Source organism: Poecilia reticulata, linkage group LG22, assembly GCF_000633615.1.
Source record: "Poecilia reticulata strain Guanapo linkage group LG22, Guppy_female_1.0+MT, whole genome shotgun sequence".
In the NCBI taxonomy this organism is placed as follows: Eukaryota; Metazoa; Chordata; class Actinopteri; order Cyprinodontiformes; family Poeciliidae; genus Poecilia; species Poecilia reticulata.
The window spans coordinates 10605946-10623465 of record NC_024352.1 but is presented as its reverse complement, the minus strand read 5'-3'; the positions used below and the strand labels follow the sequence as shown (position 1 = coordinate 10623465).

Here is a 17520-nt window from a genome sequence, read left to right as displayed (position 1 = left end):
CAATAAGTGCGGAGGACACTTGGGCATGGTCTGAAGAAGTATTCCTTTTTCTCGGTGACAATGGTCAATAAATTCAATGGCAAATAAAATCAATTTCTTGTTGTTATTTCAGAATTTCTTGCAGAAAATGCAAACAAGGCTTGTTTTTTCTTTAAATTAAAAAAAAATAAAACCGTGAAATAGATCAATACTATTATAAAAGAAAGAAATGGGGGTTAGTATTACATTTCTTTTTTTTTTTAAATGGTCCTAAACAGTCTACTCGGAGCACCATTTTCTGAACATCTCACAGAACCTCATATACACGTACAGTCTGTCAAAGCTTGTGCGGTGCTGGAGCGTTTAACATGAAAGTTTGGCTGCTTGGTCCAGAAATCCTGAAGAAAGGCAGCTGTGGGAAAAATTCTGTTTGTTGACCCAGATAGATATAAGATGATATATGACAGAAATTCTTTAGAAATTCCTTCTCTTTAAAAAATACATTATTCATCTCCTCACGGAGTCTCTGTGAGAAACGAGAGGAATCGAGTCTAACCTCTGAAACTGGATGCTTTCTAAACGTTCAGAGGCCCGTCATGTCACTGAAATAAATAACAAACTTCGAAAAAAAAGTGAATTGACAGATAAAATACCGTGGAAAATATATGAGCAGATCAATTTGCCTGGGGTCACTGAATATATGAAAGAATCAGTCTCAAAAACAGTCCCTTTAAGGCAAACAGAAATGTGGTGAACAATAAATCCTGTGTAATACATTCAATGCACAGTTCCTGGTCCTCTTGAATGTGTAATAGGGGAAGGGATTAGAGAAAGCTTGTGTATGATTGTGTCTGTCAGGAACATATGGGGGGGGAAAACTTGGACGAACAGTGTTACTGTTGGAGGTTTAGTGCCGGCCGGGCTCTCTGGGGGACAGAGCACAGGGATGATGATGGTTTTAAGAAGCAGGAAAAGTTTGTTTCTCTTTCAGTTTTCTGCCCCCCTGAGTGTGGACTCTGGGATTGCTGAGATGCATTTGTGTGGCTTGGCGGAGGCCACGAAGCCGGGCAGGCAGGTGCACTGGTAGGACCCCTCCGTGTTGATGCACTGGCCGTTCTGACACAGGGGGACCTTGTCACTGATGTCCTCACATTCGTTTATGTCTGCAGGGAAGAGGGAGACGCAACAAGCCAGTGAGCAGGGTGATTCAACAGCCGCCAGCAGCACATCTGTTGCTGAGTGGCCTCGTGGGTGTTAAAGCTAACATAATTTATATTTCCTACTCCTTGGCCTGCTTTCTTTAATTCCTCCCTTCCTTCCTTCCCTTTTCCTGTAATTCCAGCATTTTCTGTTAGTCTGAATTTCTCGAAAGCAAAGGACTCAAGCAGATGTTGACCACTGAGTTTTTGTTGACCTAAATAGCAGCTTGCAAACAAACCAAACACAACAAAAAAACTGGGGTACTAATTGTACTTCTGCAGATCCTACCCCTGCATATTCTGCTAATACCAGCTCCGTTAAGGCAGAAAGAGTTGAAATTTGGGAAAGGCAGCATCATGCTCTGGGGATGCTTTCTTTTTCAATAGGGACAGAGAAGAGCTGCAGAGTTGATGGGAGAATGGATGAAGGTAAATCAATCTGAACTTATTTTTACAGAAAATTTCAGTCTCTAGATATGCAAAACTGGCAGAGATTTCTTTAAATGCAGCTGCTAAGGCAGAAAAATGTGGCTCTAACGTGTTGACCTAGGGACTGGAATACAAATACACATCATAAAATTCTAATTTTTACTTTACCCAAATTTTTTAAAACGATGTATCACAATTATGCACTACATTGTGCTGGTCTCACATTAAATAAAATGGAACTAAAGATGATACAATTATAAAAAAAACACTTGAAGGGGTAAAATACTTTTGCAAGATACTCTGTTTACCAGGACATATACTGACTGGTATAGTTTCCCCTTTAACTACAGCATGAACAATAGGTAACACAAAGTTTTCGAATAAATATAGGGAACATTTTTATCACAAAATAAAGAAATTAAGAAAAAAAAACATAAAATTAAAGCGACAATGTCTTTCTGGCTTACCAGGTTCAATTAAAATAATGTTTATCTAAGAAAAAAATACGTCTCTTACGTGTTGCCCAATACTTTATCTGAAACACAGGAAAAAAAAAACACTCAAGTGTGTGTCAGTTGAGCTTTAACTGTTAAACGCTGGATGCTTAGAAATTACATTAAAAATGCATCCGACAGCGTTTCCTTTTGGCCTTCAGCTGTTTCCTTTTTTCATCTCGGGAGGTCTGAGTATCTTTTTCCGAGCATTCGGTCTCAAATGACCCTCGTTCTGTTTACGTCATGTCCTGCTGGGGAAATTCGAGAGGCGGTATTTATAAGAGGACGCATGGCACAAGTTGCACGTGTTTCCTCAGAGTTCAGTCACTTTGCATGGGAAGACAACTGGCCTTGGAGGCAAAACGCCCATACAGAAACAGAAGGCTCCAATCATAGCACCTCTGGACTGCTAAACAGCCTCACTTTCTTCTAAGACAAACAAAATATCTCCAAAGAGATATAATATCTCATGTGATATACGTGTGGCTAAAATTCAAGGTCTCCTCATTCTTGGCAGAGAGCAACATACAAATTTAAGACCAAAAGGCTAGTGAGCGATGTTTTAAGGAGTGCACTGCTTTCATTACTTTCACATAAAACCTAATCTCATGCAAGGTTGTTGAGCTCAAAGCTTCTCCTTAAGCTAGATGATGTAAAGGATGCTGAAATCATCTAAAAGATACGACTCTGAACAGCTTATGCTCGAAGGCCGAGTATCAGATTTTGCTTTCAGCTTCGACAGGAAAACTTCACAGTAACCCAATTAAAGTGATTTCTTACTGCATTGATGAAGAGATTCTTATGACGCAGTCCTTCAAATTCTGAATGTATGAGATGCTGAGGGAAAGAACCCACCTATGCAGGCCATCTTATCCAGGTTAAGTTCGTAGCCGTCGAAGCAGTCGCAGGTGTAGCCTTCTCGAACACGAACGCAGCGTCCGTTTTCACATCCGTTCAGGATCCCACACTCTTCCGCTCGGAGACCCTCAAAGCTGTCGTAGCGCCGCTCTGATCAGACAGACAGACGGACGGACAGGCTGTTAGTAATAGATCACATCAGATTTCAGAAACAGCTACCTAAAAGTAATTTGCTTTCTGCTCATTGCATGCAAATTATTTGCGAGCACGAGTTACTTTAATGTTTAGAGTATCTTTTCGGTTTCTACTCTAGATCAGCACTTCCTGGCAAGTTTTAGATGCTTCCCTGCTTTGGCACACTTAATTTCAATTGACAGCTGATTAACAGGCCATTGCTGAAGTTCCTTCACGCGAATCATCTGTGTTGAAGCAGGGTAACATATAGCACATAAAGGGCAGTGGGTCTTGAGGAGCAGGGTTGATCTGGAGGAGATGAAGTATGTCTTACCTGTATAGCGATCCAGTGGTTGGGGTTGGCTCCCACCTGGACGTAGGACTGGGACACGAAAGGGTGGTTGCGGGTTGCTGTAGTCGCCATCAGTAAATATGGGAACACTTTCAGGAATGCCACCGCCATAGTTATCCCAGTACGGGGGAAGCTCTGGCTCTTCAACTCCGTACTCGTATCCTATCCGCTCTCGAAGGCTGTCTGCGCCTTCCGTCCGAGGCAGGTTGCACATCGAAGCATAATCAACTGCACGACGGATCAAAGCAAAACGTTAGTTTGTTACAGTAACCAAAGGTTTACGAGAGAACCAGAGTCCAATGCGCGTCCTGCTCCTCACCAGAGTCTTTCCTGGGGCAGAAGGCACACTGACCACTCCAGGCGACGCCGTACAGGCAGCAGCATTCAGTGTATGTCGTCCTGCGCTCCTGAATTGGTTCTGCACACATGTTGTCCCCCTCGAGTCGGCGCCAGCAAATATCTACGTGCACATCCTGATCAGAATCTATGATGCCTTGGAGAGAAAGAAGAAGGTTTTACAAAAAATTAGTAGAGGAAGTGTTTAAATAAAGATTAGATCAGAGCGGCACAACATTTCACACCTAAAGAACCAGGGCTAAAAGAAATACTGCGCATTAGTGAGTGTCAGACCTTCTGTTGTGTTGAGACTGACGCAGCGACTTTGTGTGCCGTCCAGGACTAGCGGAGGACTGCAGAAGCAGTTGAACGATCCTGCCGTGTTCACACACGCTCCGTTTTCACAAGGGTTTCCAAATCCACACTCATCATAATCTGGCCACATATGAACAAGAATGGAACGAATCCATCAGAGAAGATTCGGAATAAGTGAAAATATTATTGTATTAGCTTTGACATTGTCATTGTTTTTCCCTCATTTACAAAAAAGGGAAAATTGACAGTCTTGAAATATTTCCAGTTGCAAAAAACATGGACAAAGAAAGAAAGATGGTTGGCATCACACCATACAGCAGGAAGGAAAGGAAGAGAGAATGAGGAAACACCACAAAAAGGAAGCCAAGAAGGAAGGATGCAGTGTTAGAACAATGAAAGAGGAAATATAGTCAAAAATAAATATGTCCCTTTACTACATGTTTCTTCATAGTTCCATTCAGCTGTCTAAAATAAAGTGGCTACAGAAAAGAGACTCAGAGGTCTGGCATTCTGTTTTAGATTAATTATATTTATTATCTTACACACTTTTATTTTAAACCTTTGTTTGAATGCTGTGATATTGTGGGATTTTTACATATATATATAAAAATGAGATTTAAAATACAAACTAAGCTGGTGTGGATGTCTTTGCACAAAAATGAAACTTGTTGCTATTTACTATTTGCTTTCATTTATAACTGTAAAGAACCAGTAATTTCTACTGCTGATGCTAAAAAATAATAATATAACACCTTTATTATTACAGTTAGAATAATCTGATGTATGACCTTTACTTGTTTGATTTTAAACATAGGAAAAAAATGGATTTGTTTAATAATGTTCTATTCTTTTTAGCATAAAACAAGCATAACAGTCAATATGAAGAGTTCAAGCTACCTGCTGCACTCGGCTTGTTAATTAATATGCTTACAGGTTACTAGCTAACATTTACTACAATGTCAAGCTATGTTGCCCACTAATGCTACCAGTGGGTGGTGCTCTTTTTTCATTTTCACACCGTGACTGCCCATGTTTTTAGTAACAGGGAAATATTTCTAAACAGTAAAATTTGTTTTGTAAATGAGAGAAAAATGTCAGAGTGTTTTATCAGCCGGTGGACCTCCACCGGCTGATAAAGACAACAAGTGGGTTTTATAGCTGGAGAAAATGTTTAGTCACCTCAGCACTTCGTCTGATCTGTTATTACTCAAACTGTAGAAATGATGACGGGTGTAAGCGGATTTGAAACTGCAGCTGTTTCGAACCTTGGCAAACATTCGTACAGACTGCATTACATGTGTAGTAATTCATATTTTTGTTAACCAACAGTAGGAATAATTTCTGAAATTAAATTGTTATATATTTTTGCTTTGAATAACACCGACTGTTTTAATCGAGGTTATCATAGTGTTAAAATCTCGTGCAAGCACCTGCATATGTGTCATGAAAAGATTAGCTGTCACTTCTTATTTTCTTAATTCTTATTTTTTTGTTTAGGATGTTTGAGAGATATTCTAGTTGTGGGGAAAAAAATCTGAATTCTTGATAAAAAGCTGTAGATAATAATATGAGATAATAGAAGGAATGAGATAAATAAGAAATGCAGTCTACCTAAGTGAGATAACGTAAATTCTTACCCACACACTCAAGCCTGATTTTGTCGTAGAAATATCCAGACTGACAGTAGCAGGTATACCCAGAAAAGAAATTGGAACATTGCCCATTCTTGCATATCTCGCTTCCAAACATTTCACATTCATTTGCATCTGAAGGAAAGACAAATTCACTCGTTACTGCTCAATATAAAAAAAAAAAAAAATAATAAAATAAAATAAATCTAAAAATACAATGATCATATTTCACCTTTCTGAACCAGTTTGACCCGTTACGAGTAAATATGCTCACCTTTGTAGCGCAGGTCTTCTCTATGACCCAGTAAAGAAGACCCAGTTAAAGTTAATAATCCGTTGCCATGGGGACACAACTGGTTGTAATCGTCTGTAAAACGCATAAAAGTTACAATCTAAGAGCTGAAATTAGGAAAACATCAATTTTCCAGAGAGTTGACCTCATGCTGTACCTCTTCCGACAGGTGGACAGGGGTGAATCTCACAGTTGTCGCCCCAGCCGGCGCCGGCTGTGCAGCAGCACTCCTGCATGGTGGTGTTATGAGACAAGACGTTGTTGCACAAGTTGACATCATTTAGGTTATAATAGCAATCTTTCCTCTCTTCAGTGATGTGAGTGGATGTAGACATCGGCTTAGTGTCAGGAGCAGCTGAAGACAAAAAGAAAGCATTTCATTAGTATACAAAGTACATCACAAGAACTACTGTAAGAAAAATAACCAGTTACACAGACATGGTGCCAAACAACACTGTTCATACTCTTGCAGATTTCTTCTGCTGCTGCAGTTCTGTCACAAACTACATATTTCAGACCAAACAAATTTTAATATTAGGAAATGATAACCTGAGCAGATACCCATATTTAGATATTTTAATAATAACTGATTCCTTTTTAAATTGTGAATAAAGTCTGATTGAACATGTTTATTGCAAAGCTGACATTCAGAATCAAGGAAGCCCCTAAATAAATCCTGTCCAACAACATAAGGGCTAAAAAATTCAACACATCACACGCTGATCCAAAAAAACTTAAGAAAAGTGAGAAACAAAGTCACTAATATTCAAGGATTACTGGACTGATTAGAGACTGATGCTTCCGAGCTTTGGCTGCTGACAAGGTGCTGCAAATGCGATGCGAGTTGTTTTATAGGCTTTGGGACTCCAGTGAATCACATCGAAAGCAAATTATCCACGGGTGAACAAAACATGTGGTGAACCCCACAAACGTTTGGTCTACCAAAATTCCCCCAGGAGCGAATCAATGAGTTATTCACCATGTTACAAAAGCCACTTATTAGGTTTATCCAATTACTTTTTACCCAATGGGTATTGGTTTGAATTACTTCATCATTTTGGATTTACTAAGCTTATTTTTGTCTGAAATTACACTAATTAGCAGAACTTAAAACATCCAATTGTGATCAAGCGCCACTTTATTGGCACATCATCACACTGTAATAACTGTAAACTGCTTCTGCTTTCACCCTGCATCCATCAGCAGGCCGTGTGTTACCGTCGCCTGCTCATTTGTCCACTGTGATGGGCTCAGGCATTTCACTCCTAAGCTGCTGGCTTAGCCAAATGGAAACACTGGCATGTGAGTCAACACACCAATTCAGACTCACATGATTGATTCACACACGTCAAAAGCAAACAGAGGAATGTGGCAAAAGGCTATACAGAGGCATAACCGGGATTTAGTGGCCAAGAAGAAGAAAAAACATCCCGAATGAGGGCGCGCCACTCAATAATGTACCGTAAATGTGTTCAATTTTGTGTATACCCACTGTATTTGAATTGTTCAAAAGGCCTCATCTGTTTCTTAAGGTTACTTAAGGTCAATTTATGTAAAAGAAGAAGAAAGTAAGAAGAACGCTATCTTTGTTTGTCTTCTAAATAAAGGAATTAGGTCTTCTTTGAGCTTTGTGTAGGACTTGCATCATTATCTATCTCAGGGATTAGGCTAATGCAGATTTTTTGGAGGTGAACCACCCAAAGTCAGTCGCAGCCTTTAAAACGAATGGATACAGACAGATTTAAAAAAAACATTTACAGAGGAGGCTATGTCCTCCTTGTCACCCTTGTTTGCATAATAAGAAACGGCTCATTAAACCAGGGAAAACTCCGTCTCCCGACGATAGGATAGAGAATTAAGTCCTCTGACTACTCATACCCATGGAGCGGCACTGGTTGGTTTCAGGATCAAATTCCTCATTGTCATTGGGGCAGATGCACAGGAAGCTTCCGTCAACGTTCTCACACAGGGTCTCTCCGCACAGCGCCGAGCTCATCTCACACTCGTTCAGGTCTGAAAACGCAGAGTAAGAGAGTTAAGCATGCTGTAGGCATGACTGGCACACAATCACAGTACAAATAACTGTGGCGATCTGTCTAATTGAAGCAGACAACTTAGCAACAAATTGGCCTTAGAGAAAGTATGGAGTGAGCAAGGCGCAATCTTGGTCAGATACAAGGATGGTGGAACAAATAAAGATGGCAGAAGTCTACAGAGAAACTTTGAAAGCATTTAGATAATCCTCAAGGCCACATTGAGAAATTATAATGAAGTCTGGCCAATTGGAAGTGTTACAAAACACATTAGTAGGTTGAGAAATTTAGAAAAATCCTGAATTGAATATCAGCTTAACCTTACTACAACCACTGAATTACTTTTTTCTCAAGAACAGTCTATGTCCCATCAACCTCTGCAACACTGGTCCAGTCTAATCAGTCAGCTACAAAAATATTCAGATTTCTTCACCTTTTTCAACTTTTGTCTCAATACAACCACCCATACTATGTGAAAATAAAGCAATTCCAGCTGCAAATTATAGAGTATCTTTATTAGCTTTGCATATGTGGAGGAGCAGGTTTTTGACCATCACAGAGGATACAGTGTCTGTAAAAATCAATCTTCAAAACTTGCTGAGGTGGTTTTTTTTTAATGGAATCATTTCTGGACTTTGACTAGGCCATAAAGAGACTCAAACTTCTCTTACTCATACTCCTCATATTCAGAGAATAGTTGCCAGGGATTCTCTTTGCTAGATGTAAATTTTTTTGTACACTTGACAGCCTAAGAAAAATTCTCTACCATATTTGCCTACATACATACACTCTCTTCTCCCCAGATCCAAGTCTTGCTCCACCAACAAGTACAGAACATGCCTTAATATCCTACCCTGGGACTAGATGTGATTCTTGTTGACATATAAATGTATATTTACTCAGTATCTAGCATCCAGCAGTCACACAACAATCTTGATTGGACAATGCAATCAGTTAAAACTGATTAGAAAAGGACACAGCGCAAATCATGTCCTCTACTATGTAATATCGGAAGAAATATGTCAGAATTCCAGCGCTGAAGATATTTTGTTTGAGTGTTTGTTTAAAGCTCTTTCAAATGACTGGCATGGCTGATCAACAGTTACTGGAAATCTTTATTTTCAGTAATTGCTGCAAGGTGTCACACAACATGCTGCCAGCATGCTCTTGGCACTCACTAATGGAATACTGAACCATTTTCCATAGAGAATAAATGACTGGATAGAAGATTGTTTTGCCTATTTATTTCAACTTTCAGGATTTGGGAAACAGTGTATGGCATTTTAGCTCACATTTACACAGAAATAAAGACAATTCAAAATAAGCACAACATTTTGTAACATTTTTTTAGAAAATATATATACATTTGTATACAGTGTGCAAAAAGTGTGAATGACACCTAATTATGTCTTTGCTTCCAAAGACTTAAATTGGATTTTGTTTGTTAAGAATCATTTCTAGCTAAAACACAACAACCCCTGCTGTTGAAATGAATGAACACAAATTGATGGTTTTTAATCCTGGTTCTCTGGAAAAATTGTCCTGCTGTTAGGATTCAGATTTGTATTCAATGTGAGTGCTCTTCTTGTTGAGAGGATCTATGTGGGAGAGTTTAGGCAGCTGATTCCAGCAATCGGCTGCAGGAGCGTTAAGGAGAGGTGGATCAATCATTTGGTCCCACTTGTTGGTCAGATTACTGTTTATGCATGTTGTTTTGACTTTTTCCACATCTTGTCTTGAGCTCATTTCTGAGCTTACCCAGAGCCACGCCTCTCCTTCAGAGCTCACCTCAACCATAAGCCATACTGTAAGCCCCTCACTGCATTCATCCTGCAGATTCCCTATATACTGGTTCCTAATTAACCTCTTGCTTCTCCTCAGAATCTGAGCTGGGCAAACCCCCTGAAACCCAGAGCGCATCATTGTATATATATGTCTCATTGTCCAGATTCACTGTACATACATCTTCCCAGCATCTGGTCCTCAGTTTCTTGTGAGTCTGCATTTGGGTCAATAAACTAGAATCCAGCATGATACCTGCATATTTTAGGTGTTTCTCTGCCTCCACAGGAAAATAATTGGGTAATTGCCAGGTTTTTGCAGCACTTAATCGCATGCTGAGGCGGTAATGCATTTAATGTCTTTGATTCAGATGAGGCAGAGAAACATCTAAAACATGATGAGGGTTGAAAACCACAGCTTTAGAGAACACAAAGCTCCTAAATGTTCTACAACTTCATTGCACATGTATCAGATTCAATAACAGGCTGCACTAAGTATATGCAGATTCAAACACACATGGTAAGTCCAGCAGAAGTTAATGATTTTCACTTGTTTGTGCCTATCATGTTACAGTTCATCAACCACAAAAACCAGATGCAGTAAATTATTTAAGAAATAAAGAGAAATGTGCAAACAGTCCAGACTGCAGCAGTCAGACTGCCACTCTGTGCCGCACTAATAGGTGTGCAGTGTCTGAGGAGAACCCATCTAGCTCATCAAACCTTCACGAGAAATCTAGGCAATGGGTACGCTCGAATATGAAATCGTAACCATTTGCAGACAGTGTGAGCAGCTCACAGAACACGCACTGTATGCCTGAGTTTGTGGGAGCTTTTAAGCAGCTTTAGCTACAATGCTTGGCTGTGGACATGGAAGTATTAGCATTTTTCACAATCCTAAAAAGTTTATTATATACTTAAAAAAAATAACTAAATACAATTTAGATTACTCATTTGATTAAAAAATATTTCACATGGTTTTCTACAGTCCTCCTCTTATCTCTTTTCCTTCTGTTCTTTCTTCTCCACTCAATTAGAAATGTCTGCCATGAATTAATTGCGAATTTATATTATAAAATGAATCTAAAGGACTTTAAAAAAAAAAAAAATTAGTCTAGAAAGTAGGCAATGTCTGAAGGATGTTAGTGTGGCAAGCCTGATTTGCAAAAATATTGAATAAAGCTCAGTTGAGAGGATGAGTTCTAGTTTTTGTGACATTTCTGACCAGTTTTTGTAAAACCAGGACTGCAGAAAATCACATTTTCATCTTTACAATCCGAGCCAAAATTACCACCAGCTTTCCGCAGATGGTCATTTTTACATCACAATCAGTGTAACAACATGGCTCACTCATTCTTTGAGAATGCATTGCTTTTTTTGGTTGTGATGTACATAAACTGACATAAATATGTGCAGACTTTCCCCCTAAGGATGCAAAATGCCTTGTTTAAATAGGCAGAACAGCAATGCCGTTTCAGGAGCAGATCTGCTTTTGCATTTAAATTCAAATGTAGAACAATGCACGAACTCACAACTGCACAAACATAAAATCTCAGTTTCTAGCCACTCAATAATTCAGGTGACAGCAGTTACATACCAACACATCTGGTAATATCTCCAGGTGGGTTGGTGTAGCCTTGGTAACAGTGGCATCGGAAGGAACCGGCTGTGTTCTCGCAGAAGCCGTGGCTCCCACAGATGGTCTCATTGTTGCATTCATCGATATCTGCAAGGAGAGTGAGCGCAACGTGAATATTTACACTTTCAATCTGCACAACAGACATTCAAACTGAATCGGTAAACACATGCCTCGCTTGTCCTAAATAGCTGTACCACATGCAGACTACCACTTGGACCATTATTTAACAACAGATCACTGCCATCATAACATGTCAGAAACAGTATATGGATGGCGTAATTTTTTACAGAGGTTTTCAAACTCTGCTGGTCATCCTTCAACTTCAAATATTCGCTTTGCAGCCAGTGAATGCGGCGTGGATCTGCCACAACCTCTTCGCTGTAGCAAAGAAGTAAGAAGCTGCAGCCAAGTGTGCTGATACTTTACATGCTGTTTGGGAAAAGCAGACTTCAGATCTGGCATGAAGACATTTTTTTTTTTACATATTCCTGTCAAATATCAAAGCCAGTCTTTTTAATAAATATGGTACAATCAACTTTTTAAACAACAAAAAAGCCTTTAATGATTTTAAGGTGCTTTTTAGAGAACCTGGTAGATATCAAACACATGTACAGTAGTAAATCATAAAGCAAGTTTGATAAATGTGAAGAACAACATGCTGTTTGTCAGTAAAAAGGAGGCTTGTTGAGGCTGTTAACATTGGACCTTCTCACAGCTCTGGTGATTCCCCACCAAGTGTTGTTTGACGGCAACATTTGTTAGCAATTTCTTACATACATGATTTAGTATTTCTTGGCATCTCCTGCAAAAGTAGAGAGGCCAAAGATCGAAACGGCAGAAGCATGAGGTTGATTATAATTGTTTAAAAAACAATCAGAGAGTTTATTGTTCACACTTTTGTCACATGATTTTGTCCTCTGGTCAGTTAGGCATGCCACTGGTTTCTGTCTGATGTCCCACTAGTTGCCAAGCCTGCTGACGCAAACTCTGTCAGTTTCCAGTTTTAGTAACTCATCTCAAGTCGAGAAAAAAACACAATTACATCAAAACGATGAGAAAAGAAATGCCATTTGAGCAAGTTTACTAGCAGACATGTACATCTGATGATAAATACAATGACAACAAAACATTTCAGACATTTAAAGGAAACAATTTATAGAATGAATGATGGAATGTTCATTATATGTGGAGCCTTGGAAAAGTATTCATGGTTTGAATTTTTCACGTTATAAACAGTGCAGTTTATTGGGATTTTGTGTGATACAGTGCTTAATTATGCGATGAAAGAGGGATTCATAGGTTTAAAACATTTTACAAGAGCAGGACAAAAACATAAGTGAAGGGTAAGGGCTGGGGGTCTTTTATTTTGCTCTACAACTGCTGTGTGAGTTGAGAAAAAATAGAAAGCGGTTTAGAGAAACCACAACATGCTTGATATGAAAGGTGCACACAGCCAGAGTTCTGTTTTCTCCTGCAGAACAGACAACTGCCTTTTCAGAGCTCTTGGGAACAGTAATCCTGAGTCAGTTTCTGTTCTGACTTGGAAATGCTTCTAACATACCTCCGGGGTCAGAGACAGGGGCTCCCACAAGCTAATAAACCCACACAGACAAAATTGTCTTTGTTGTTCGCAGAACTTTTGTCAGGAAATGCTAAAGAACCAAAATTGCTAGAATATACTTGTGGGCTTGACTGGCTGCAAGATGAGAAGATGAACGATGAACAGATGCATTCTGTACTGAAAACCGCCAGCCCACTCGGTTTTCATTCTTGCTTGAGACTTAAACTGGGGAAGATGCTGAAAGAAAATTCAGAGAAATATTTCTGGGGCTGAGTCAAGGATAGAATAATTAGTAAAGAGTTTGTGGAGCATTTTTATAAATTGTGCAGAACTCAAGTGGAGTTGTGAATGTTGGAATGAAACCGGCAGCCAGCTGGGAGGTCTGAGAGGGAAGGCTAATAAACAAAATCATCAGCGTCTGAAGTCAGCATTTCATTCATGTGTAAAACGGAGCAAAGAATCTGCTGCAAACCATATGCTGCAACAAGATGCAATCAAGTTATTGCACTTGGAGGAATGCGCGCATCAGGAACAAAGCAAATATGATAGCCTTTATTCTTTTGTGTATCTGGATATTTGAGTGACAGGAACACTCGACAGGCCATCTGCATGTGTCATCTAAGGAGAATTTGGCGTGCTAATCACAGCACTAATGGTTTTTTGGCAAATAAAATGAAAAATTTAAAGAAAATGTGATAACTACACCAAGAGCTAACCTTACACCAGAAATGGGATGATTTTTAAAATAATTTTTCTATGTAATAATGACTTATGTAAGGATACTACTGGTGCTGTAAACTGCCTGATAGGGGAAAAAATAACTAAATAAGAGAATAGAATAAAGAGTTTAATGGAATGGGAGAAGCTCATGTTATTAACAACCATGTATCCTTATAATCTGACCAAGGAAAACCTGTTTCTGGAACAGGATGTGCTCTGATCTCTGTATAAAAAGGGATTATACTGAGATGTATCTTACATGTCATCATATATGCACCCTACACTTTCCATACTTTCCCATATATTCTGGGCAATAGTTGCTCGGAAATTTGTTCACGCCCATATGAATATAATGTGCCAGAGCATAATGTAAAAACTGAGTACATGATCAAATATTTCAAAACCTTTTCCACATTTAATGGGGGACATATCCTGTAGACCAGTGGCTTCCAACTCTCTTACATGTCTAAAGTATTTCCTACTGCCACCCACCTGACTTAGATGAATGAGTGATTAACAGGTTCTGCAACACCTGACAACACACTGAGTAAATGTTATCTAAAAGCTTGTGAGCAAAAAAAGTCCTAATAAGAGAGAGTTGAATAACTTTTGAAAAGGACTCCTACAAAGGACAACTTAATAGAGGTGCAACCAGATTACTGAACCTCATAAGTACAGAGATTTGTAAATCTCTGAGGTTCACTGTAATAGCCACAACCTGTCTAAGGTAACAACAAACAAACTCATCTGGCATATTGTGGTCATACCTCTATGACAAAAATTGCTATCAAAGTGTAAGAAATAGGTTAAAGTCATCCAAGTCCTATACATTTATACGAGGCAAGAGAGTAACCGCAGACAATTTCCTATTTAAGGAAAGCCTTATTAAAGACATGGCATAGCTTCAGGGAAGTTATGACTATGAGTGTGACTAAAAACTAAAAACAATAACCACAGCATCAAGGAGGGCTTGCGTGCACTCATTATAGCACAATTGTGGGTGACGTTTGCTGTGGGGGGAAAAAAAATGTGTTTTTCCTTTTTTATGTCATGGCGCCTAAATCTAAATGAGAACAGGGAGCAGCGCCAACGACAACCGCTGTCCCCTCCGAAGGCATAACACCGGCCCTTGCAGAAACAGCAAATTACAGCGTCTGCTCCCATTTTAAATATCGGCTGATTTTTACAAGCAGTCAAAAAAGGCCATGAAGTAAGTGAGCTCCCCTCCTTGGATTTTTATTGAAGTGACGGCAGCATCTCCCACATATTCTCGTTGTGAGGTGAAACAAGCTGCTGTTGTGTTTGGTGTTGGGGTAAGAGGTCAAGTTCTTTAACTGGAGCGCCAAGTCAGTGCTGAACTGGGAGTGTTTGGTGTCAGGTCTCACGAAAACACAAGTAGCATTCAGAAAATATTAAAGAGTTGGACACCATTTTTTTACCCCTCATTGCAAGAAAACTAAATGTCCTGATGCTCCACCGTGTATCCTGCCAAGAATCTCATTCAGTCCCCAGAGTGTGTCACTCAACTGCAAACCCAAGGTCATCTTTTTAAAATGACGAGCAGAACAAGGAGAGCATTAACGAGAAAAGCTGCTTGGAAGTCTGTGGTAAGTCTGGAAGAAGCTGCAGAGATCTACAGTTAAGCTGGAAGAGTCTCTCAAAAGGAAAATCTTAAAGGACAACTGGTGAGAAGAAAGACAGAACTATAAGAGTCTGTTTTGGTCTAGTGACACCAAAATGGAAATGTTTGATCTACATGCAAAATATTATGATGAGCAGAAAGCTGCAAAAAAATAAAAAATACACACAATAAATGAAAAGGACGCTAGTCAGATTCTGGATCATATTCTGGATCATATTCTTGATTTCTGGAAGAAATCATGTTAGAGGTTGCAAATCAAAAGAGACATGGTTCATAATCCAGCAGGATAAAGATACAAGACATACAACCAGAACTTTAAGGAAACAGTTTAAATCAAAGCATATTAATGTGCAAGAATAGTCCGATCAAAGCCCAGGCCGATGTCCGTTTGAGAGTAAACAGGAAGAGCTGGAAATTGCTCTTCCTGTTTAAATGCTCAATCCCATCTTACATAAGTTACTATTATTTTGAAAAGCACAATGCAAAGCTGGTTAGGATATGCCCCAAAACACCTGCAGCTAAATATGGACATGAAGACAAACATGCATAATTATTTTAAGATTTTTATTCGTAAGCAATTTTATAAACCATGCATTTTTCCATCCATTCATAAACATTCACCACTTTGTGTTGATTTGTACCATATAATACCAATAAATTACATAAAATGTCATCCTTTCTGTTTCAAGGAGTGTGAACACTTGTAAAAGGAAATTCTGCAACAGTGAGACACTGATGTTCCAAATAGTCAAACTAAAAATGCATTTTAATGACCTGGAGGTTAGCTCGTGGTTTCAGGTAGTTCTTATTCTTCTAAAGGTCTCTGCTGTTACCAGCTTGTGTAAGTCAGACAACATGGTGAACAAATGAAATGAAAGGCAGCCAAACATGGTTAGGATGGTAATGAAGAGAAGCAGAAAATCATGCAGTCACAGCTTATTCTAAATTACTTTGGTATCAAAAATGTGTGAGTCTATGCAGGATTCACTAATTGTAAGATCATTCTGTGCAACAGGTGTTTAATTCCGTAACCTCAGACAATTCTTCATGCATTCTTCATTCATATATTGCAAAAGCTAAATCTCTCTACAGGGGGCACTAAAGAGGATAACAAGCTCTGGTTTCACAGTTCTTTCCCAAAAAGGCCACAGAAATGATCAAGTTTCAGCTCCTGTCTCTGCTTACCAGAGATGCTCAGTAACTCTACTGTCAAAGAGAAGAGACTGTTATCCCTCTCTAGCTTGACTCTAAGGTTTCAATGATGGGACTCTTCTGCAAGTTAAAGCACCTGATTCCAAAGGGAATTTTGCCTTGCACTTTATGTATGGGACGACTACATAGATAAGATTTTCTCAACCATGAATATGTCAATGTAATCCATGTGTGTTGGTATGGAAGAAGGTTCATTACTCTTGAGATCAAAACATACCTACATGCAAAACACTGTTAATGAAGGAAGATTAACATTGCACATTCCTACAATGTTACAAAGGCCAAAGGGTACTTTGGTCTTTGTGTCTGTTCAGTTTAGAGGTGGACAGACACTCTTCATCCAATCTTACTGATCATGAGCTATTTTGCCAAGAAGAATGGGGAAAAAGTAAACAAATGCTTAGGAGGGACGGAATGAAAATGGACATCTCACTTTCATTCCCTTTCACAATTATGTCTGCTTTAAGGTATGGTATGGCACATAAGATTCCAATACAATGCCCTGAAGTCATTTAATCACTCACCACAGTCTCCGCTAAGCATGTCAGGCTGGCACTCCATGAAGCACTGATAGGAGCCAATGGTGTTCTTGCAGCTCCAGGTACCACACACCGAGCTTCCAAACTCCTTACACTCATCCTGGTCTGTAAGAACAAAAAAAAGAACAATGTTTGTTGGAATCTCACAAAAAGGGTCTAAAATTAGCTACATTCACCCCACACGCAAACTTGTATTCCCTCCACTGCTCTAGTGCGTAAAATGTAATGTCTGTCCAATAGGAGTTGGCCAAGAGGCCTGTGGTGAAGCTGTCCTCAGTAAACGAAGCAGGCAACAAAAATGGCCAAAAACAATATTATTACAGCAACCAAAGAA

The 17520-nt window shown here is 39.2% G+C and overlaps 1 protein-coding gene across 1 annotated transcript in view; it reads right to left on the bottom strand.

The window, feature by feature from the left end:
* Positions 1-164: 164 nt before the first annotated feature.
* The window catches only part of LOC103458496 (latent-transforming growth factor beta-binding protein 2), a 104325-nt gene continuing 86969 nt past the window's right edge, over positions 165-17520 (bottom strand). Inside the window, exons 29-39 of the mRNA XM_008399342.2 lie at positions 17172-17291; positions 11471-11599; positions 7938-8072; positions 6217-6414; positions 6042-6134; positions 5774-5902; positions 4116-4256; positions 3805-3978; positions 3468-3713; positions 2957-3109; positions 165-1142 (exon numbers count right to left, since the gene is read on the bottom strand). Coding sequence (XP_008397564.1) covers positions 967-1142; positions 2957-3109; positions 3468-3713; positions 3805-3978; positions 4116-4256; positions 5774-5902; positions 6042-6134; positions 6217-6414; positions 7938-8072; positions 11471-11599; positions 17172-17291 — 1694 coding nt within the window. The 3' untranslated portion in view covers positions 165-966. The remainder of the gene's footprint in view (positions 1143-2956; positions 3110-3467; positions 3714-3804; positions 3979-4115; positions 4257-5773; positions 5903-6041; positions 6135-6216; positions 6415-7937; positions 8073-11470; positions 11600-17171; positions 17292-17520) is intronic.